Source organism: Erithacus rubecula (assembly GCF_903797595.1).
Source record: "Erithacus rubecula genome assembly, chromosome: 27".
NCBI lineage: Eukaryota > Metazoa > Chordata > Aves > Passeriformes > Muscicapidae > Erithacus > Erithacus rubecula.
This window is the reverse complement of record NC_136679.1, coordinates 5,227,250-5,249,674: the sequence shown is the minus strand read 5'-3', so window position 1 is coordinate 5,249,674 and position 22,425 is coordinate 5,227,250. Positions and strand designations below refer to the sequence as shown.

General features: G+C 52.3%; 1 protein-coding gene across 2 annotated transcripts in view; it reads right to left on the bottom strand.

Moving 5' to 3' along the window:
• Positions 1–5,065: 5,065 nt before the first annotated feature.
• MRC2 (mannose receptor C-type 2) overlaps positions 5,066–22,425 on the bottom strand; it is a 29,404-nt gene continuing 12,044 nt past the window's right edge. Inside the window, exons 5-30 of one of the 2 annotated variants that reach the window (XM_079327648.1) lie at positions 22,188–22,301; positions 21,141–21,284; positions 20,523–20,711; positions 19,630–19,784; positions 19,246–19,353; positions 16,884–16,999; positions 16,598–16,746; positions 16,264–16,481; positions 15,894–16,036; positions 15,348–15,450; positions 15,121–15,259; positions 14,834–14,869; positions 14,201–14,361; positions 13,831–13,898; positions 13,440–13,540; positions 13,194–13,339; positions 12,697–12,811; positions 12,454–12,617; positions 12,145–12,253; positions 11,453–11,691; positions 11,197–11,365; positions 10,869–11,018; positions 9,731–9,850; positions 9,068–9,247; positions 8,634–8,660; positions 5,066–7,775 (exon numbers count right to left, since the gene is read on the bottom strand). In XM_079327648.1, the coding sequence (XP_079183774.1) occupies positions 7,555–7,775; positions 8,634–8,660; positions 9,068–9,247; positions 9,731–9,850; positions 10,869–11,018; positions 11,197–11,365; positions 11,453–11,691; positions 12,145–12,253; positions 12,454–12,617; positions 12,697–12,811; positions 13,194–13,339; positions 13,440–13,540; positions 13,831–13,898; positions 14,201–14,361; positions 14,834–14,869; positions 15,121–15,259; positions 15,348–15,450; positions 15,894–16,036; positions 16,264–16,481; positions 16,598–16,746; positions 16,884–16,999; positions 19,246–19,353; positions 19,630–19,784; positions 20,523–20,711; positions 21,141–21,284; positions 22,188–22,301 (3,584 nt within the window). In that variant the 3' untranslated portion in view covers positions 5,066–7,554. The remainder of the gene's footprint in view (positions 7,776–8,633; positions 8,661–9,067; positions 9,248–9,730; positions 9,851–10,868; positions 11,019–11,196; positions 11,366–11,452; positions 11,692–12,144; positions 12,254–12,453; positions 12,618–12,696; positions 12,812–13,193; positions 13,340–13,439; positions 13,541–13,830; positions 13,899–14,200; positions 14,362–14,833; positions 14,870–15,120; positions 15,260–15,347; positions 15,451–15,893; positions 16,037–16,263; positions 16,482–16,597; positions 16,747–16,883; positions 17,000–19,245; positions 19,354–19,629; positions 19,785–20,522; positions 20,712–21,140; positions 21,285–22,187; positions 22,302–22,425) is intronic. The other variant, XM_079327647.1, reaches the window with a different exon arrangement.

Genomic DNA, 22,425 nt, shown 5'->3' with positions numbered 1-22,425 from the left:
AGATAACTGTATTTCAAACCAGGACACAGTTGTATTGTAAATAATAGTTAATCTAAGCAAGCAGGACTCTGCAGGTTTTGCTTGATTTGCAACCAGTGACTTGAAAAGGTTTTCCACATATTAAAAGCTACCAACTTTGTAGGATTATAGCTACCAATTTTCAATATAGCTACCAATTTTGTAAGGATTACAAAATTCCCATTAAAAAAAAAAAGACTCTGAGGCAGTGGAGTTCTTAGCAGTTTATGTGTAATGAGAAAACCTTATTTACACCTTATACTTAGTAAGTCCAACTGTATAAATGAAGGCTACATCAGTTTACAGCCTTTGATAAACAGTTTTGAATATGGAGGAAGCTGTTGTACCTTCAGATGGGCAGCAAAACCAAGTTCAGAAGGGGTCATGCCTTAGAGAACAGAACAGCAACGTAGTGTAGATAATTGGCAATCAAAATAATTATTCAGTGATTGTTCTCTATTTCCAAGCTTAAGAGAAGGCAATGGCTTTTCATATTGTTAACTTCACTTAGTTTTTTTCTTGTTGATGAAGAAAGGAATTCTAAATAGCCTTCATTCTTCATTTAAAGATCCTGACTCTGATAAAAACAATTACATCTCTCATGAACTTGGAATTCCATTAAGAAGCTTTTGTATCAAGTACCCTTTCACTATTTTTTTATGCTCCGACTTTAAAGCTGAAACAGTGTGTTTATGTTGCGCAGTCCTTTTTGAACTTCTACTGTTGTATTTTAAAGTCGAAACACTGATAGCTAATGACATTCAAAGATGACAGGTCAAGGTACCTAGTAGTGAAGTCAACAGCATTTCTGTTGATTATGTCCCTAAACTGCCTCACCTAATGGGAAACAGTTGGCCAGTAAGTTGTGTTTTTAGCTGGCCTCCTTTAATCTTTAAAATCACAAGCTGTGGAGATGCCTGTGGTCTGTTGATGTGCATCTGGAATCACATTTAACACTGGCATTCTTTGCTTCTGAGGTTTCTTCTGATGTGAGTTTGAGCTGTAAAGTGATTTGATCCTGTCCACAGCTTCCAGCCAGGGAGACCAGAGCACACTTTTACATTTGTAAATAGCACACACAGGGCTTTCTCTCAGCTGGAGTGGGATGAACTTTTGGGAAAAATCTTGTATTTAACCTTCTCTAACAACTACCATGGCCTCCACTGTCTTGGTTTGAAAGAACAGCCTTCTGCTAAGGAAGGCAGGACGCTCCCTTGGATTGGAGAATGTAAACCCCCTCCCTCCAAATTATTATAATTTTGAAATTAAGGGGCTCTCAGGTGAAGATATGAGAATAGGAGTAACAGTTCTTTACTAGTATGTATAACAAGGCAAACAAAACAACAACAGCTATGGAATTAAGAACAAACAATCCCAGGGACCCCATGACAGCTGAGATGGGAAGAATGGAGGAGAGGCTTTGCCTCACAATGCCCTGGGATCAGTACTGGTGCCCCAGCAGGACTCTGAGGAGCACCGAGCTGAAATGGCAGGAATGAGCAGAAATCCCGGGCTGGTAGAGGAGATGGATCAAAACTCTGGGCAGTGACGGAACTGCAGGATGTGCTGGCAGGGCAGGGGGTGCGGGGCTGCAGAGCAGAGAAACCCAGGGCAGAGACACCCAGAGCAGAGACACCCAGAGCAGGCAGAGGAGTGGCGGGGCTGGGGCAGCATGGCCCAGCACGAACAGGGCAGGGATGGGGGCTCAGGACAGGGATGGGGGCTCAGGACAGGGATGGGGGCTCAGGACAGGGATGGGGGATCAGGGCAGGGATGGGGGATCAGGGCAGGGATGGGGGATCAGGGCAGGGATGGGGGATCAGGATTCCCAGGAACACAAGCACATGGGGCTAGAGCCCTCCTTTAGTGAGGTAGGTGTTAATGAGGTCCTGGGTCAGTGGCACCTCTCACGAGCAGAGGCTCATCCCGGGCCGAGTTATGGTATATTCCTTTCTCTGAGCAACAGCAGCTTCCAAGTGTGTCCTCTGAAAACCGCACACCAAGAGAGCAACTGACCCCTCCCAGCTCCTTTTTACCTGGGCCTGGCCAACCTTGTTTTCTCAGGTACCCATAAGTGCCAGCAGTCAGCATTTCCCACCAACTCATGGGAAAAATTCCATAGGTAAGAAGGAACAAGAAAAGAAACATAACCCTCAACATCAACAAAGTGGGGATTTTCCTTTGTTTTACAAGGGAAAATGTAGGCAGACTTGACTCGAATGCTGACACACAGAGTTGAATCCATGGAAAACAACTAAAAAATACAGCCGCTGTTTGGAAGTAAAGCTAGGAAAGAGCCTGAAGGCTTCACTGCACTGTACACTAAGAAACCTGGAGATTTTCCATCTCAGAAAAATAATTGATCAGTACAAATTCGCTTTATAAATCCTTTTAAGCTTCTTTTTAAGGCTTGCATTTGTACATGAACTTTCTGAATTCTTGCCTGATTTACACATTTTCTCAATTACATGAAGTTGAATCATAACGCTTAATACATTATAATTCTTTTTACTCTGTGATGAGATGGCATAATTTTGTAAAGTTTGAGGGACTTAATATCCCCTGTGCTGCTGGTTAAAATCATACCAGTTATTTTACATCACTGAAACTTGATCCATATGTGGGACCATGATCACTGGTGTTAATATTGGACCTTACAAACTGTGTACTGACTGCATGAATTAGAAGGTAACAGTTAAGCATAAACTCTATGTGATAATTTGACTAGTAACCATCCCAATTGAGGAGCACCCAGCATATTTGATTATTCCTGAACAAAATTACTTACTAAGCAGACACCGTATACACAGAACATTGGATTCCTCCTTTATCCCACGCGGATTAATACCTTCTGAGTCAGGCTTATGTCTCACTTCTGGGTATGAGAAAACAAAGGTCTTGTGGTGACTCGTTTTGCACAAACTGGTTGTTTTCAGAGTAGCAGTTTTTACCATGGGGTGAAATGAAAACAGTTGCCAAGTGAAATTTGATTCAAAAAGGCAGTGGCCACTGGTCACAGCCCAGACACGTCCGTGGCTCTGCAAAACTGTGACCTTCTGTTGTGCTGCAGCCCCTCAGCACGTTTGTGTTCCTGAACATTTAACTGAATTGTGACCTTCACAAACACCACTCTGTTGGATCCAAGTGAAAAAGAGCAGATCACTGAGCAGCTCCTCGCCCTCTCTACACTCTACTAGCTGCAGCTTGTAGACAAACCCGCTAAATTACTTCAGTAGGGCTGAGCGTGGCACACTGGATTCTGCACTGTCTGTGCTGTAGGCTCACAAATCTATTAGAGTGCTTTCCACACACCGTGGATTTTGGGACCATCTCAGTGCATGGCTATAAGTATTCAGTGCAGATGATGAATAAGTACAAAGCAGCTTAGGTTTGCTTTTACCTATCAAATGGAAGGATTTAGCCTCTGAGGGCAGGATTCTATGCACCTGCATCAAGTGTAACTGTAACTCACCAAGCTGCCCCAGTCTCCTGTTTTTATTCAGAAGAGGGAACTTTAGGTCACTGCTCACATGACCCAGTTTAGATCTGCCAGAGCCCAATGACTGCACCAGAGCTGACACAATGGAAGGCTCAGGCTGTGCCAACATCTGAAGCTGACTCAGGTTTATCAGATGAAGCCCAACCTGGGGTCTTGGTGTGGTGTGCTGCACTTACATGTGCTATAAACTGCTTCTGAAAATAAAAGGGACATTTTCCCTTCCACACCCCTACAGTCGCCCATGATCTGTGGGCTGATCTGTGGGCTGATGGGCAGCTCACCTGCCAGGGGCTAATTTAGAATGTCCTAGTTGCCTGCCTTGGAGGTGCTGCCTTCTCTCTGTCTGATACCTTGGTATTCAGAAGGGAAATTAAAAGGGATTAAAACGACAAGGCTATTTTGTATTCTTCTCCAGATTAACCCATTCTGAACAAGATCTCATAGAATTTTCTGATGAGTCTTTTGAAATGAGCATGCTCAATTCAAGTTTAGAAGAGTTGATAAAAGGCAAACATTCTTCATGCCCGTAAAAGGGCCTCTGGTTACTACAAACCGCGCTTTTCCCCAAAGGCCACATTTCTTTTAGATTAAAATATAAATAAAAAAAACACATTCTGATATTCACTGTTTCACATGAGTAGTACAAGCTTTGCTGAGCTTCCTTTGAAGAGAAAACACATACCTATATTCAGGTCAGGTCACTCTTAGAGAGTTGAAGCTCCATAAGGAAGGTGACACCAGTCTCCTTTTCCTTGCAACAGTGCAGTGTAGCTCCATGTTATTTCCACTGCTGTTTGTTATTAAATGGAGCTGCCCTTCCTGAGATCCTCTCACCTCTTGGGTGAAAAACAATAGAAGAGAAAAATAATTTCTTCCTCCAAAGCATCCTGATATTTTCTGCTCCAGGTGCCGGTCTTGTGCTCTTCACCCAATCAAAGACAAAACCAAATGGCCTAAGTAAGCCCAAATGAAACCTCACTGAAATTTAAAAGCTGTGTGGATGAGGCAGCTGGAGACATGGGCTAATGGTACGCTTGACAGTGCTGGGGGAATGGTTGAACTTGATGAGCTTAGAGAACTTTCTCAACCTAAACAATTCTATGATTATGTAATTCTGTGATTATGAAATCACATCTCTTCCCAGCACAGCAGTTGAGTGGGGACAGTGCTGGTTTTGACCCCAGGGAAGGGAGGGGTGGATGTGGACAGTCCTAGGTCACTGAAGGGATGGGGAAGCCCTAAAAAAGAGGGAGATGAGAAAATAGCACCGAGTGACTGGTGCAAGCAGGGGAAGCCTGGTGTGTGGGAGTGCACCAGCCAACACTTCCAACCAACCAGTGGAGGAGAGACATCATATCTATGGGACATGCAACCAAAAACCACAAGGAATCACTACAGCATCCCCCTCACCTGGGCACTTTGGAACTTCCTCTGCAGCAGGTAGGTAAGTGTAATTTCAGCTTCATATATATTACTTCTTGGAGACATAAGGAAAGACAAGTTTTGCTTCTCCCAATTAAAATGAAGGAAAAAAATAAAATTAAGAAGTGGGAAATGAAATTTTATTTCCAAACTTCTAAAAGGATTTTACAAACCACAGAGAGTTAAAAAAAAGCAAATATATATATATAATTGACAGGGTCCTGTTAAGCAATTCTTCACATTATCTAATGGTGATAGGAGATAACACATAACCATATATGCATTTCCCTGTAATCCTGATCACTGCTGACAGCTCACAAAACTCTTCTCAGACAACATTTCTCTTAGACTGTGCAGATTTCTTTTCTCAAAAGCAAAGGAGAAGGAAAAAGTACAAAGTAATCCAGAATTTAAAAAAAAAACAAAAAAAAAAAACAATCTTCCAGGTTGGGCTGGGTGAGAGCCAAGTTTAACACCTCTTGCATGGTTGTGGGAGCTCCTTCTCAGCTTCTCCATGGCACAGAATTTCCTCTAGCACCTATTACTCCCCACCATCACACCCATAATGCCCTGTGTTACCCTGCCCAAGGTCTCATCACTTCAAAGGAGCCCCAATCCTGCCCAGCTGCATCCTCAGCACTGCTCCTCCCTCACACCTGTCCATCAATCCTAACCTCAATCTTTGTTAGGACTTCCTAACTCCTCTGCCCATCCAGAAGGAGTTATCCTAGACCTCCATCCCCACCAGCAGTACAGCTTCCAGCACAGCATGATATTCCAAGCACCCCTGCAGCAGGAATTCCAGCAGCTGGGGATGAGAAGGGATTCACAACTTCCTTTTCAGAATCTAGCTCCCATATCAGGAAGCCACGGGCCCATGGACAGAACCAACTGCTCCAAACGAGAAAGCACCTCAGGAAATAAAGGCAGAGATAGCTGAGACAGAGAAATGGAACTGGGGCAGGACCATGTCTCCAGATTCTTCCTCACTCTGAAATGTCATGGCAGCTTTTGGAGGTTGCCAAAAAGTCAACAAAAACCATGGTTCCCTCATCCCACCCCCAACACTTTAACACTTCAACACTTAAACACTTTATGTCCCGCTTAAGTGAAATCAACAGATTTTAAAATCCACACAGGTATCAAAAAGGAGACTTACAAAAATTTGCTTGCTCCTCTTCTTCTTGCAGCAAAACCAATCTCAACTTGAGCCTCAGAGGCAGAGGGCTGAAAGCAGCATCTCTTGTAGGGCTGTGTCACCCCACTTCAGAGGTCCAAGGGGCTCTTTGAATGCCATTCCCAGCAGGGAATCTTTGTCGGGGACCTAACAGTCTCGCTGTCTCCAGGCATCCTTCATCCCAAGGATGCTGCTGCATGCAGCTGATGGAGGATGGCTCAGTCCCAGGCACCCCCCACTCCTTCCTGCACAGCTAAAAAGCCAGGCAGGGGATTAGTCACACACTGCCTTCCTCCTTCTCCTCCACCTTCTCCTCTGCTACACCCTACATGGGAAACAGGCAACCACACACACCCAGCCAGCTGTGTGAAAAAGTGTATATATTCAGTACGCACTCAGTACAGTATAGCAACAAAAGCTACCATCATTTCCTTAAAAACCCAACAAATCGCCAACTTCAAAATAACCAACAAAACTTCCAAATCCTCCCTATCCTACAGCACTGAGCCTCGGCCCTCTGGGCCCAACAAGGCACCCGTGGGAAGTGACCCCAACCCCACGCCATCCCTGCCTGACAAGGCACTCTCTGGCAGCATCTCCTGCCTCGGCACCCAACTCTTCCTGTGGGGTCTGGGGTGCTGAGGGTGCTCCCACTAGAGGGGCTGGGCCAGCAGTTTGCCATGGTGCTCCCCCAGGCAGTTATTTGGGGGGACACATACACCAAAGAAAATGGGACAAGGTCTGGCTTGCAGATCAGGGAAGCTGCCACAGCCTCACTGCGGCTCAACACGGCCCTAGGAATGTGCCAGGGAGGAAAGGAGGATTCCACCGCTGAGCCTGGAGGGCACACAGTTGGATCACTGCAACAGTGTGTCTGCTGGAGGCGGGGGAAGGGGCCGAAGAGAGGAAAGGAGCAGCACAGGGGTGGGGCTGGAGCTGGCAGGGCCCTTGCCACTGCACACGGAGGGGAGGTAGATCAGCTTCGGAGACCTCTTGCCTGGGAGAATGTCTTCAGGGACACCAGCTCAGTTCTTGGGGGGAAGAGCCTGCTGCAGGGCCCTGAATACCTGCGCTTGCCTTCTCCCAAGGCAAAGGTGTCTTGGAGCCTGTTCATGTCACTAGAAAGCTCTCAGACTTGTGCAGCAACTTCCCTCAAAAACTTGAAGCCCTGAAACTGCCCCCTCAGCTGCTGCAGGAAAAACGCTGGCAGTTGGGGACAAGCCCAGAGGTGACAGCAGAGACATGTGGGGCAGGAGGGACCCTAGCTCCTTCCTTTTGCCCACCTGATTGGAAGCCAACCCTGACCCCAGCCCTTCTCCCTGCCCTGCCACACCAGTCCTGCTGCCACCCCTGCCCCGTGCACCATGGGGATAAGCGTGTGTGATGCTCTCTGTCCTCCCCCCTCCCCAGGTCTCTGTCCCCAGCGTCCCCTCTGCCGTTAGTCTTGCTGCTCGTTCATCTCCATGTCCGACACCAGGATGTTCTTCTCGGCAGATTCACTGGGGCTGGAGGTGGTGCGACTGTAGCGAGCGCTCTCAAAGGTGCTGCGCTCTGCGCTCTGTCGGCGCTTGTACAGGAACACGACGACGCCCAGCATGGCGCACAGCGCCAGCACTGACAGCACGACCACTGCGATGGTTGTTGTGTTCTCTGGCAGAGCTGCAGGGAGGAAAGGCTGTTGAGAGGCAGACAGAAGGCTCCTGTTCCTTCCTCAGCCTGCAGGAGAGGCTGGGGATGGTGGGGCTCCAGCCAGATCCGCTTTTCTGGGCAGGGTCATTTAATCACAGAATGTCCTGTGTTGGAAGGAATCCACAAAGGACACCAAGTCCAACTCCTGGACCTGCACAGGACATCCCAAGAATCCCACCCTGTGCCTAAGAGTGCTGACCAAACACTTCTTGGGCCCTAGCAGTCTTGGGACCGACCACTGCCCTGGGGAGCCTGTTTCCCCTGTGGTGGGTCAGAGCAGGAGATTACTGGAATGAGATTAGCTCAATTTGCTGAGCATGATGCCAGCAACACCAAGGTTGTGGATTTGATTGCCATATAGGTCATTCACCTGAGTGAATGAAAGAGTTGGACTCAATGATCCTCCTGGGTCCCTTCCAGCTCAGCATATTCTGTGACTGCAAATCTGTTTTGGTTTTTCTGGGGACATCTTGCTCTTGGCAGAGCTTCTGGGGCTGGGCAGACTCCCTAAATCTTTCCTGTGTGTATGAACATTTAGCAGCTGCCTGGGATCCTACCAGCAGATATGCTGGCCATCCCCCAGACTGACCAGGCAGTGTGGGCATAAGAAGGAGAGTCTGGCAAGTGGCTGGGCAGACACACATCTTCATGGAAGGCTGGCTCCTGCTATTGAGGAGTACTAAGTCAAGGCCAAAGTCACTTGGAAATGGCATTCCCCACCTACAAACCCCATTACTTAGGTTATTATACACAAACAGGGCTGTGGCACAGGCTCCCAGTCCTGGCTTCCAGTCCAAGTACTCTGCCCAGGCTGATGGTGACACTCACCTGCCCTGGAAAAGCTGCTCTCCTTCACTGCAATGACAATACAGACACATGAATGCATGGCCACAACACCCTCCCATCTTCCCACCACCAGCACCACCCAACTCACACCCTGCACTGCTCCCAGTGCCGTACCACATGGGTAATGGGTGACAAACAGCTGGGGTGGTCCTCTGGCTCTGCTTTACAACTGTCCCACTGGCCTCATCCCACCCCAAGTAGCTGATCCAGCCACTGAGACATGCACAGCCAATCACCGAGCCCAATGGGGATCTGCAGACCCCAACACCAACCCATACAAGCCCCTGCACATTGGAATTAACCAAAACATGTGGTTGGCACTGCCAGTGTGACAGCTCTGCCATGCAGCACCCTGCCCAGACCCCCAGCTCACCCTACATCAGCCCGGGAGCCTTGGGCAGCAGAGGGGGCCCTACCTCGGGGGATCTTGCAAATGACCCCCATGGTTATGTTTGTGCAGGAGCCTAGACGCCACATGCCATTGCTGCTCTGGATCCAGTAGCAGCTGTTCTGGCTAAGCATGCTGGGCCCTGTGTCCTGCTGGCCCCAGTTGGAGTAGTTCACAGCAGTGTTGTCATGCCAAACCAAGGTGCCACCTGGAAAATGGGAAAATTAGTCTTGAGGATGCTGAAGAGGACACCCTACCTTTGTCCTAGTTCAGAAAGTACAAGGAGGTATGACAGGGCTCTGGGCAACCTGGTCTGGAAGGTGACCCTGAACATGGCAGAGGGTGGGACTGGACGGGCTTTAAGGTCTCTTCCAACCCAAACCATCCAGTGATTCTGTGATTCGACAATGGGGAGGTGTGATGGGGAGGACTAGGGGCTATAGCACACCTTCCTGAATCTGCAGGTTTCAGTGCCTTGGAGAAGGCTTTGGGTTTCCTATCCCATCAAGCCAGAGGAAGACACACGCAGTATGTCCAGCACAGCCTGAGACACTGGTGCGCCCAGTCACACTATGACACGAACACTCCTCAGTTGTGCCACCACCAAGGGCTTTCTATGTTCACCACAGACTTGATGGGAATTCATAGAGGTGCCTGGGGGAGTATCTCAAACCTCATTCCTCCTTTGTACCTTTGGGGTTGAAGGTCATGCCCAGCCATGCCCCCTTGGAAAGGCCCTCGTAGGCCTGAAGATGCTCCCACACAAAGATGTTCTCCATCTCATCCTGGATGGACAATACTGTGCCGCCAACTGCAGAGGGAAGACTGTCATGGAGGAGCCCAGAACTGAGATGATCAAGTTAGGGAGTAGCAGTGCTCAAGAGGACAAAGTTGAGGAACCACCCGTAAACCACATAACAACTGGGGAATTCTAACATGGAACAGCAAGGAGACAATGGCTGACCAAGGCCAGATATGGGCACAGGGACAAAGGGACTCTGCTGCACCCTACAAACATCCTGAGGATCCCACTCTCTTCCATTTCTAAGGATGCACCACCCTCCTTTATCACTGTTGGAGGTTGATTTTTCCCACCCAGTTGCTAAAAAAGAACTGATGGCTAAGTACTTAAGACAGGGGAGGGGGAACCCCTCTGGTTTTTGACAGTTTCTCTCAGAGGGAGGGACAGAGAATCCGTGAAATTAAAAGCAAATAAGAAAAGAGCAGAGGCAGTTGCCAGCCCTCGCTTGCTCCTGGCTTCATAGGAGGAGGGTCGCTGCTGCTACTGCCATTAGCTCAGTTGCTGGACCCCACACCCCTGTCATTTGGGCATGCTATTTCTGAGAGTCCTGCTGGAGCACCAAGACTGACACTGCCCCCGCGTTCGTGAAGCAAAGCCTCTCTTTTCCACCCCTTCCCGTCTGGGCCCAGCCACCATCACTGCGTGTTCCCCGAGCCCGCGCCACAGCGCCCCCTGCAGCCGCGCGGGGATCAGCGCACCTGCCCTGTCCACTGGGAGCCACCAGCGCTCCCTGCAGGCTGTGCCAAGAACTGCACCAAAGGGGAAAGAGCCCGCGGCCAAAAGGACTTACTGGGACCCTGCTTCTGCCTGTTATTAATTCCACAGCTTTTGTCTGGTTTACTTTGTTGTACACACTAGTAAAGAACTGTTATTCCTATCCTCACGTCTTTGCCTGACAGCCCCTTAATTTCAAAATCATAATAATCGAAGAGAGAGAGTTTACATTCTCCAATCCAGAGGAGGTTACTGCCTTCCCTAAAAAAAACCTGTCTTTCAAATCGAAACAACCACCCCAGCCCCCTCATACCTTTCTGGCATCTCCTCATGGCATCCTTCTGCCCAAGGGTAATCTCCATGTGGAAGGTGTAGCAGTGGTCGCGAAAGGGGATCCAGGATGAGTCCTCCAGCGATTTGGGACAGCTGCCACTGTAGCTCCACTTGTGTGTGCGGGAGTGACCTGGGGAGCACACAGTACATTAGAAGTGTGTGGGGCACACAGGATTTTAGGGTCCCACAGCACACTGGGGCACCCACACCCACAAGGACCCACACGCTCCAGAAAGTCCCTGCTGGGATGCTATCTCCAATGTTTGGTCACATCCCACTCACACTACTCCAGGACCCCTGGTCAGCACCTGATTGGAGCTGGCAGATGCCTCCCTGCAGTTTGGTGTCACAGCTAGCTGTGCACCAGCTCCCATCTGTGTCCATGTAGGAGCAGCCGGTGATCTGCTGGGGCTCCCCATCCTGCCAGTTGGTGTAGATGAGGTTCTCCTCTGACAGCCACGAGTAGCTCCGGCCTCCCTGGAAGACCACAGGGAGGAGATGCCTGGGGAGCTGCTGTCATCCCTCCGAGAACCCATGCCCCAGGTGCCTGCCCTCTTCCCTCACCTCATCATTGGCCAACCCAATCCAAAGTGGAGCCCGCAGGCTGCTGACAGCCTGTGTGAGGAAGGCCTGGCTGTAGGGGTTGGGGATGGTGGCCAGGGTGGCATTGAGAGTTTCGCAGAGCAGCAGTGCCTCGTGCCACCTGAGGGGTTTCTGCAGGATGCGGTAAGTGCTGTTGTGGTAAAAGAGGGTGCCAGTAGGAGAAGCAGGGAATGGTGCCTGTGCAGGGCTCAGGGATGGGTCTGGAGGAGCAAAGAGACACAGTGAGAGGGCATAGAGGACACTCCTGCATTCCAGACAGGTCACACCCTTGTCCATCTCTACCCAGGACAAGCTGTCCCTGGCAGTATTGTGCTTGTTGCACCTCCTGGTGCAAATGAGGAGGACAGAGGGATATCCCTAGGCATGACAAGCAGTGACACCCTAGCACCATCCCCACCTGCGAACTGTCCACCAGGAATGCAAGTCCCTGCAGGACACACTGAGCCAGGTTGGTATCCACAGGTTTGAGGCTGTCCCACAAAAGGCTGGGACCAGGGACCCCCCCGCCCAAGTCAAACTCTATCTCCCCAACTCTTCCCAAGTTAAACCTATTGCCCCAAGTTCTCCAGTCCCACCAAAGCATGGGTCACCATGCTGGCAGTGGCAGATCCCCAGCCAAGAAAGCTGGGACTGTCCCCTCATTCCCCTCCTACCTATGCTCCGCTGGCAGACATAGCCATGTTTCTCCTCCAGGCAGCTGCGGTCATCCCAGCGTCCCGTGAAGAGCGGGGGTGAGCCATGCCACACCACGACACAGTTGGTCTGCACAGCCAAGCCACAAGGTCAGCACTGTCCTCCTACACCACAGAGATCCCCATACCACAAACCCCCACCCTGCACAGCTGCATCCTGTGCTGCCCTTGGAGAGCCAGCCCAGCCCGTTAAATCCTTCCTTTTCCAAGGCTGGGCCTGGCACTGAGACCTTCCTGGGGAATGGGGGTGCAACAGGGAATCTCCCTCACCGGCTCATCACGGGGGCTGGAGGAGCTGCAGCCTGAGGGCTCTCCAGGTGCCCAGCTCACGTGCCTCAGCGGCACCCCCTCCGCCCACTGGAACTCGCCCTGGGCATCGTGCAGGCCAATCCAGAGGTCAAAGGAGACATTGGGCAGCATGGATGTGATGAAGGCTGCAAGTGACAAGTGAGATACTGAGGACCACCCACGGCAGGTAGAGCCCTGGTGGGGTGGTGGGCAGAGGAGACCTACCCTGCTCCAGGGGGCTGGCAATGGTAGCCAGGATGGCGCCCTGGCTCTCGCACACCTGCTTCGCCTCTGGCCACTTCACTATCTCGCCTTTGTTGTGGCCATTGAAGCTGAAACACTGCACAGGTGGGAGTACAGGATGGGCCAGGAGGTGCAGCTGCCCCCCAACCCTGAGCCCTGCACCCTCCACAACCAGTCATCTTCTGAAGTCCCATTCTGCCCCAACAGGCCTTCTCCCCTTCCCACCCTCACACCTGTCACTCCCCAACCCCTCTGGCCCTCCCACATCTCTCCTGGTATACCTGACACACCTTGCCTTCCCCATCCCACAGCATCTCTGTAAATGCATCCCTCAGCATTCCCCACAAAACATTCGCAGGCATCCATCTTTATCCTGCCATTTTGCAGCCACCCCCTCTGTGCCTCCACAGGGCTGGCGGAAGACTGGGAAGTAGCTATCCCCTTCCCCATCCTGCTGTCCCCTCTCCCTCTAGTGGTACCTTGTTGAGGAAGGGCAGCCAGCCTTGGGGACAGCCCCCACTCGTGGCAGCGGGTACTGGAGGGAGGGAAGGCTTCACAGCTGTCCCATTGCTCCTCTTGCAGATGTAAGGCAGTGCCGTCATGCACTTCTGGTCCCCCCAGTCCTCTGTGGGAGGGACAGGCTGGGTATGATGCTCCTCTACATTGGTACTGATGCCCCTGCCCCTGAGAGCCCTGTAGGGAGCCCTGCCCTGTCCTGCCCTCACCTCGGCTGGCTGTCATGTACACACACTTCCTGTCCTTGCTGATGGGCCGAGGCTTGCCCGGTGCCCAAGAGACAAAGTTGAGGAGGGATCCATCGGACCACCTGGAACAGCATCAGGAGGAGCACGAGGCTGAGCAATGATTTGGTGAATGGGACCACCTGAATGCCCTAACTGAGAGTGTGTCCCACTCCTGCCCTCTTGGATGAGGAACCTCCAACCCAGCACCCCAGGATGAGAACCCTGAGATGCAGGTGTTGAGTCACAGCACTCTGAGAGGTGACTCTGAGAGGAAACAGTAGTGTAAGGACATGCAGGGACATAGTGCTGTGGGAGTGTGATGGTGACCGTAGTGTGGGGATGTCTGAGGATACAGTGGTTGTCTGTGACTTACTTGAACCTTCCGTCATTCTCGTAGGTGTGCAGCCCGATCCACCAGTGCTGCTCCTGGCCCCTGGAGAACTGCATGCCCAGAGAAGACATATCAGTGCCCTTCAGGGACTGGGGGGTCTTTGGGGGCAACTGAGGCTGCCATGGGGATCACACACCCTTCCCCAGCTTGCAAAAGCAAGGCAAAAAGCCATCACTTTGCTGATCCCCAAACCCACCCCCAAGCATCAGGACCAGCCACCACACAAATCCATCATGACCCCAGCAAAGCCCAGCATCCCCAAATATTGTCCCTCCAGAAAAGGATGTAAGGAGACAAGGAAAAGCAGCTGACAAGGCAGCAGAGCCCAGAGAAGTTCCTATCCCTTTGATACCTTCTTCAGGTTCTGGCCCAGGAAGTGCAGCTCATCCTCGCTGTGCACCGACGTCAGCTCAGCCTGGAACCAGCTGCAGATGCGTTGTGCCTGCAGCCATGTTGAGTGGTGTTCAAAGAACTTGTACTCAGCCTCTTGGTACTTCACCCACTCTTTGCTGCCTGCAGGCAGGGAGCAGAGTCACACTGAGACTGTGACACCCCTGCCATGGTCACCCTGACCCTTGGTCCCTGCCTACTGGGCTGCTTTGCTTTTGTCCCTCTCCTGCAGCAGAGCTGCAGCACAATGCCTGGGTTCCCTTCCCTCTCACAACCTTGCCCCGGATCCATCCTCCTCTGAATAACACTGCAGCAGACACCCATGAAGACATCATGAAGTCAAGTCAGGAGAAGTTGAGGTTAGGCATCAGGAAAAGGTTCTTCCCCCACAGGATGGTCAGGCACTGAACAGGCTCCCCAGGGCAGTAACTATGGCTCCAAGGCTGCCAGAGCTCAAGTAACACTTGGAAAACACACTCAAGGGCAGGATGGGATTGTGTGGCCGCAGGGCCAGGAGCTGGACTCAATGGTCCTTGTGGATCCTGTCCAACCCAGAATCCTCTGTGTTTGTGATGACAGGCAGTGGACAACACACCTTGGGTCGTGATCTCTGGCTCCTTCACATCAGCACCTGGAGAAAGGGCAAGGAGAAGTTGTCAGTGGGGTGCAGGTTGGGATGCTACCATTAACGCTTCTCTGGAAACCATCCATGGGCATCCAGTGGCAGGATGCCCCTCCTGAATTCCCCCAGAAGTGACATCACCTCTCCCAGTCCCTGAATTAGGAATCACTCTCCCTCCTCCCAGGGATTCCACCACCCCACAGCCCATGCTCCTCCAGGTCAGTCACAGCTGATGGGTTTGGGGACCCCTTTTCCAGTACCTTTGGGCAGTTTGCAGATCCAGTCCAGCTGGGCTTCACACTGCATTGGCATCCACTGCAGGGAGGCCAGATCAAGCACTGCACAGCTCCGGATGTCATTGTCATCATAGTTGCTGCGGTCAAAGTTGTGGTAGAAAAACTGGGGGTTGAGAGAGATGGGTGGTATTGGACATTTCCACCAGCACCAGATTTGTCCCTCCCATAACCCACATGCCCCCTGGACTTACCCCTAGCCCATCACTCCACCTCCAGCTCTGGTCCCCAGCAGGATCCCGCCGGTTCAGGCCAATCCAAAACCAGTGCTGCTCATGGAGCTCTGGTTCTGACTCCCTATGGAGACCCAGGGGAACAGGTGAGTACACAACCCCCTTCAAACCCAGAGGGGTTCATATTTATATACAAATATATATTTATAATCAGGTTTTTTTCTGTTTGCTTTCAAAGCCTGCCATACCCACACACCTAAAGGCAGGAACTGGAGTAACAGGCATGCTGTCTCATGGCTGGAGCTGCTTTAAACACAAGCTCCATCTCCAGATTACACTGAACTTCCTGGACATCTCCCACATCAGCCACACTAATTGATGCACCTTCTGTACACCAGTCTGTGCTCAGAGAAGTCCGTCCATCCATCCATCCATCCATCCATCCATCCATCCATCCATCCATCCATCCATCCATCCACTCACATGTGCCAGAGCACCAGGAGGGTTGTGGGCTTGTGGCAAGTACACTCTGGCAGTGGACACACACTGATGCTGCCAGCCTCTCACCCAAAAATCTTGTTGAGGGTGTTGGCAACAAAATGCTCCTCCTCGTAGCTGCCTAGGCTGAGAAGCTGGGCCCCCACCTCCCGGCAGAATTCCTGCGCAGCAATCCATGTCTTCTTCTCTTGCACCTTTTCAAAGCTGAATACCTGGGAAAGAAGGAACCCACAGCATGGGGAGCTCTTCAGCAGCAGAACAGGAGCAGAGCAGTGTTCCCACCTTCAGGCAGCCATGTCCCAGGGCACAGTGCTGCCTGCCATCCAGTCCCAGCCAGGGTTGCGGGGTGCCTCTTGCAAGCACCAAAATGTGCCCCTTCACTCCCCTGCACTGGGGGGGCATGTGCATCCCCACACCAACCTGTCCAAACCCCCTTCACCTTGTAGCAGTGACGAAGTTTGGGGTCCGAGCTCCATCCTGGGGGGCAGGTGGCAGTGAGGCTGGGCGTGGGGAAAGGACCAGGCAGCTCAGGATTGACTGGGGTGCCCAGGTTATGTCGACAGATGTACTTGGCCTTGAAGGTGCTGCAGTTCTTCACCTCCCATAGCCCCATGGAGCTGCCGGTGGCCAGGGCCACACAGCCACCCTTGTTGTAACCTGGAGTGCTCACGAGAGCAGAGGAGATGCCAGCCTTAGGGATGGACTGTGCTGGGGGGCACTGTGAGCCCTGCCCTGCATGAATGGGGAGTCCCCATCCCATCCCCATCCCTTACCGGGCTGGTTGCGGTTCCAGTGAGTGTACATCACCTCATCACCGCTCAGCCAGCGGAACGAGCCTGTCTCATTGATGTCCTGCAGAGCTGTCCAAAAATACTCCCCATCCCAGCCATAGATGAGGCTGCTCACATACGCCTGCTCAAACCTGGAGGGACAGTGAGAGTGGCTCTTGCAGCTAGCTGAGACACTGAACTGTCCGTGATGCTCCAGCCCTTGAAAATCACTCCCCGTCTTGCAGGGCTTATTCTGGGACAAACCCACCACAACTGGCGTGGCACTGACCTGTTGGTGATGGTAACAAGCGTGGAGCTGTAGTCAGAGCACATCTTGCGGGCATCGCTGTAGGGGACACGGTCCTCACCCAGCCAGAAGCAGGATGGGCTGTGCCACTTCCAGCCCTGGGGATGGGTGACAGGGAACGTCCACCACTGCCCAGCTGGACTCACAAGAAGGGTGGGAGCAATCCCAGGGTATGAAAACAACATCCCAAGCTTCCCCACCACTGCCTCTGCCTTCTCCTGGGAGATCTGCCCCCAGCTGCCCCAGCTTGACTCTGCTCAGCTTTGACCTCTGGCTTCAGAGGGCATGACTACAGGGAAAACAAACATCCAGACAGCTTCAAAGCTGGGGAAACAGCTCTGTCCGCCAGCATTCAGCCCCAGCCAGGGGGCAGGCAGGGGAACACAATCCTCCTCTTTGCGCTGCAGGGCTGAGTCTGAAGTGAGTACCACCGCAGCCAGCTTTAAGCCCCCACATTGTTGATGTTGGAGTTTTTCCGGGGTTGGAGACACAATAGTGACTGTTATCTGCCAGAGCAGGGAGCAGGGTAGCTCTGGGGCTGGCAGCAGTGGTGGAAAGTGAGGAGGGACACGGGGGGCTCATCTGCAAGAGGGGACACAAACCCTTGACATACGTGAAATGGCTCAGCCAAAGAGGCAAGTGGTCCCAAGCTTAGGCACCCCCTGGAAGGAAAAGCATCACTAGGGTTCTAGTCCAGGGTCCCCTGGGCATTGGAAGGACAGTGGGGGATCACGCTATATGCAGTGTCATCAGCATAGTGGGGAGGGAAGGAGGAGAGCATCTTTTGGAAATTAAAACAACTGCAAATTACAGTTTTTTCTCCAAGTTCCTGCTCCTGCAGCCTTTCTCTGAAGCTGGCAAATCCAGGTACAGACCCATAAGTTGGATCCCTCTGGAACAGCATGGATGCAACTGAGCAGCCAAGAAAGAAGCCTGTCCTGGGACAGTGCAATGTCCCCAGATGGGTCTTCAACCAGCACACCCTAATACCCCGAGTGTACACTCCCACACACTGAGCACCACAGCAAGTGATCCAAAAGAGGGCCAGGACAGGATCCCCAACCCCAACTACTGCCTCCAGCTCCCAATCTTACTGTGCCCCCACATCCCTCTCCTGATCTGCCTTTCCCATTGCCCAAACCACTACCCTTTATCGCTTCTTTTAAGGTTGCTCTTGAAATAGAGATTTTTAAAGAGGGGAAAGAGCAGCAAGGCCACCCTGAAATACAGCAGAGTGGCTGGAGTGGATAGGACCAAACTCCTGAGCAAGATGTGCTGCCTCTCCACCAGCTTCTGCCTCTGGGTAGCAAAGGTCTTCATTGAGAATGAATAAGTAGAGGAAGGATGGTTCTTGGTCCATTTGCTCCTTGCAGCTTGTTTCTCAGTGCCTCTCTGCTGGACACCCAAGGCCAGGATAAGACTGTGACTAGAGAGCTGGGAGGGAATTGAATCTGCATAGGGAGTGCTTTGGGAACACACAGACCTGTGGTAGCAGAACTTTGCCACCAGTGTCTCATCCCCAGAATGTCTGGACACTGGGGCTCTTCCAGCTATGTCCGTCAACCCTCAAATCTGACCCTGCATGGCAGCTCTCCTGGCTGCTGTGCTCCCCTGAGCTCCAGCAGAGTCAAGCAGCTGCTGCAAATGGGGCAAGGACACGGGAGGAGCCCAGCATCACCCCTGGGAGCTGGCCTGCAGAAGTTGCTTGCTAGTCAGGGCACAAGTGCACTGGCCAGCTATGAAAGGCTGGGAGAGGTTCGAGAGCCACAGCACTGCCAGACTCAGTGCTTGGAGGCTTTGCCGAGAACCACAAAAGCCACTTCCCAGCAAATGTGGGAATGGGGTAGCTTCAGGCCCATCTGACAGCTGGGGCAACAGGCAGGGCACAGGCTGAGTGAGAATCCAATGGTTTGGTGTCCCCAAAATGCCTATGCCCTGCCTGGAGAAGGCAACCTTCCATCATGTCAAGGCATAGGGCTGGCAGCCACATCCATCCTGCCAGGCTCTCATGTGCTCCTGTGTTTCGGCACAAAGAGAGGCAAGGAGGGAAAAAATTAACATCCCTGCTGGCAGCCAAGGGTGCCTGATTGGGGAGGGTCTTGGATAATGTGCATCATGTGCTTTGTGTCCCAATTTCTTCCCATGAACTCCTCCACCACAGCAGCGAGGAGCTCAGCAGCCCCAGAGTGCTCCAGCTCAGTAGCTCTCAAGCACAGACCAGCTGCTCTGGGTGCTGCTCCCCAAGGCTCCTCAAAATGGTTTTAGGGAAAGGCTCTCTGAAGCCTTGAGAACCATGCAGAGCCATGGAGCAGCCAGAGGCACTGCTGCCCCAGGTGCCCCTCACCTTTCGGCACCCGTGGTCATCCTCCTCCTTCTCCTGGCTCACCCGACCAGGCTTTTTGCAGATGGATGGCAGGGTCTGGTTGCAGGGGCTGTCATTCCACCTGCCTTCCTGCAGGGTGGGAAAAGGAATGGCAATGAGCCCATCTGACAGCCTGGGGAATGTCCCAAACCCTTCACCCCTACCTTGGGTAGTAGGTAGACTTTCCTTCCCTACACCAAATCCCCAAGGATGATGAGACGGATTCATCCCATCCCAAAGACTCAGATGAGCTAGGCTGAACCCAGCTGGAGACACTTCCCAAGAGATGCCTTCCTCAGCAATGAGGATGCTGTGGTGCCCCCTGCAGAGGTGCAGGATAACCTCCCATCCCTTCCAGGTTCTCACTGGTCCCCAGATGGTCACACAGTCCTCCAGGCTGTCACGGAAGTTGTTGGGCTCGAAGGGGTGCCAGTATGTGAACCTCACGGGCGTCCCATCCGACCACTCGAAGTTCATCTGCAGCTTGAGGTCATTTAGTCCAATCCAGAGCTCCTCCACATCTGCCAGGACAGGAAGGGAGTGAAACTCCCCCCTCCTGGCTGGCCCTGTGCAGAACCCTTTGTTGACCTCAGCTCTCATGATGGGACTGGTCTCTGCACAGCACCTGCCAAAGCCCACTCGGGGCTCTGACCTCCTTGTGCCAGTGGGCAGGAGAGGGCAGGACAGGGAAGAGCAGCTCTTGGCTGCAAGTACGGAGCTCAGAGTGGGAAATACAAGGACACGGACCCCCAGAGTGGGCAACACAGGGACATTTGCCTGCAGCTTTCAGAGAGGGGCTAGCAGTATGGGAGTAAAAGTCCAGGTCTGAAGGTTCAGGTCCAGTGAACTACTGGTTTTCAACAATTCCTTTTCAGCACATCCCAGTCTTCTCCTAGTCTGGGGGCAGCAGCATTTCCTCTCCTTCCTCCTCTCTCCTACATCTCCTTGCTGGCCTCCTCCAGCAAGTCCAGCAGGAATTTTTTTTCCACATTAACCAGCTGGGACTAGCATCATTCCTAGCTGCAGCTGTGTAGTTTTGACTCAGCATTGTAGGCTCTGGGAACAGCTTTTACATCTGCTGGGTGGAGGATGCACCCAGATTATGGGGTTCTCCAAGGAACATAGCAATTTGCAGCCTGGAACCTCTGCTCCCTGCACAACCAAAAAGTCAGCTCTGCAGTCTCCAGCACGTCCAGGGACTTTTCCATGGACCCCATTAGACAGGAAAGGGGCTGCTGGCACAGCAAGCTTTTCCTTACCTTGCTTAATCTCCTTGGTGACAAATTCCAGCTCAGAGAGGGTGTGGATGCTGACCAGATCACCCCCACTCCGCAGGCAGGTCTTCTTTGCCTCCTGCCAGCTCTTCTTCTCTCCTACCAGCCGGTAGCAGTTGGACTGGAAGGGCTGCCAGCTGGGCTCACAGTCCACCTTCACCTCCGACCACAAGTCTGGCAGGACACAAGGCAGCCTGAGGGTTCCTGCCCAGCTATCCAGCCCTCTCCTTGGCTGGGAAAGGACAGCAGTCCTGCGGGTGCTCAGCAGACCAAGCCAAGGCGCAGTGGGAAAGTCATGGCCAAAATATAACAGGTGGTGCAAGGTATGGGAATGGCAGCTTCAGAGCTCAAGGGACAAAACAAAATCCCTTCTGTCTGCAGAGGAATGAGGGCAGAGCAGAGCAGACAGCATCCCCTCCCCTGGGAACCACAGGGACCTGCTGCTCTCCATCCCTCCCTTAGGGGAGGGACACCTAGGACACCAGCAAGCTGAGGACACCATGGACACCTATATGGGCAGCATCCCCTGATGATACTGGGGTGGGAGCACACCCAGATGGGTTTCAGAGCTGTCCATTCCCATTGCTGTCATCCCCTGCTCACCCGTCAGGAAGGGGTCAGCCGTGGCATTGGGCTTCTTCTTGCAAACATAGGGGAGGGCAATGCCACAGTCACGGTTCTGCCATCCCCCGGATGACTCGGTGCGAATCACCCCGCAGTTCTCCTCACTGGGGTTGTCAGGCTGATCTGGAGAATGGGATAAGGAGGGGACAGGCTACTGAGGAGCCAGGACACAGCAACCAATGCAGCTCTCCCTGCTTCAACACCAGTAAAACCCCTCTTATTTTGCTATTTTGCATGATGAAGTCATGACCCCAACATGCCCAGGATTATTTACAGTGTCTCAATGCACAAGAACCCAAAGGCTCACCGTTTTACCTGGAAATGTTAATAGCAGTCAGGGGGTCAAAGTACCAGAGCTGAACTGCTCCTGCCTGTCCTCAAACCTCCTGTGAAGGCATCACCCAAGTGCCTTTGGCTGATGGCACCAGACATAACCAGTGGGCCCTCTTCCCTCTGAGTACCCCAGGGTTAGGGATGGATGTCTGCAGCTGGGGACCACTCCTCAGTCACACTCCAGCACTAAGCAGGGATGCACCAACTCACCAAACAAGGAATGTCAATCCAGGTTACCCACAAAGTCAACAAGTGTTTGCAGAGGGCCAGTTCCCTTTTAGCACCCTCATATTCCCACTTAACTTCAGGTCCTTCTTCTCTCCAGGGTAAGACAACAGAACCTCTCATTAACTTGAATTAGTTGGGGAAATGATTTTGTCAGTTTTCTGTATTAATTCACAATAGCATAGAAAATTTCTGACAGAAATGAGAGTGGTAAATGCACAAATAAATCAGAAATGTTTCTCTGTTTCATTACCACCATCTGCACTTATCACACAGCAAGCATACACATGCCCCCTGTGGAGCAGTCGGCCTGCTCCAGCTCCACAGATTTCCCAGGCTGTAACACAGGCCCCTGGGGCTCACGGTCCCCATGCAGCCCAGGGGATACTCTGCAGCACCCTCCTTGCCATGGGGCCATATCTGGTGGCTCATCAGGCCCCATCATGACCACAACCTCCCCTGTCTCACCACTCTCCCAGTTGAGGTACTTGAGGGGTGAGTTGTCTGACCACTGCCAGCCTCCATTGATGTCCAGGTCATTCAGCCCAATCCAGAGCGTGGAGCTGTACCCAGTCAACAGACCTGGAACCAACACAGCCAGAGAAGAATCAGTCCCCCAAGCCCAACTCGGTCCCCAGCTTGTCACTCCCCCAAACCTGGGACAGGCAGAGCAAATTGGCAGTGGCAATCAACTCTGCCCCAGATG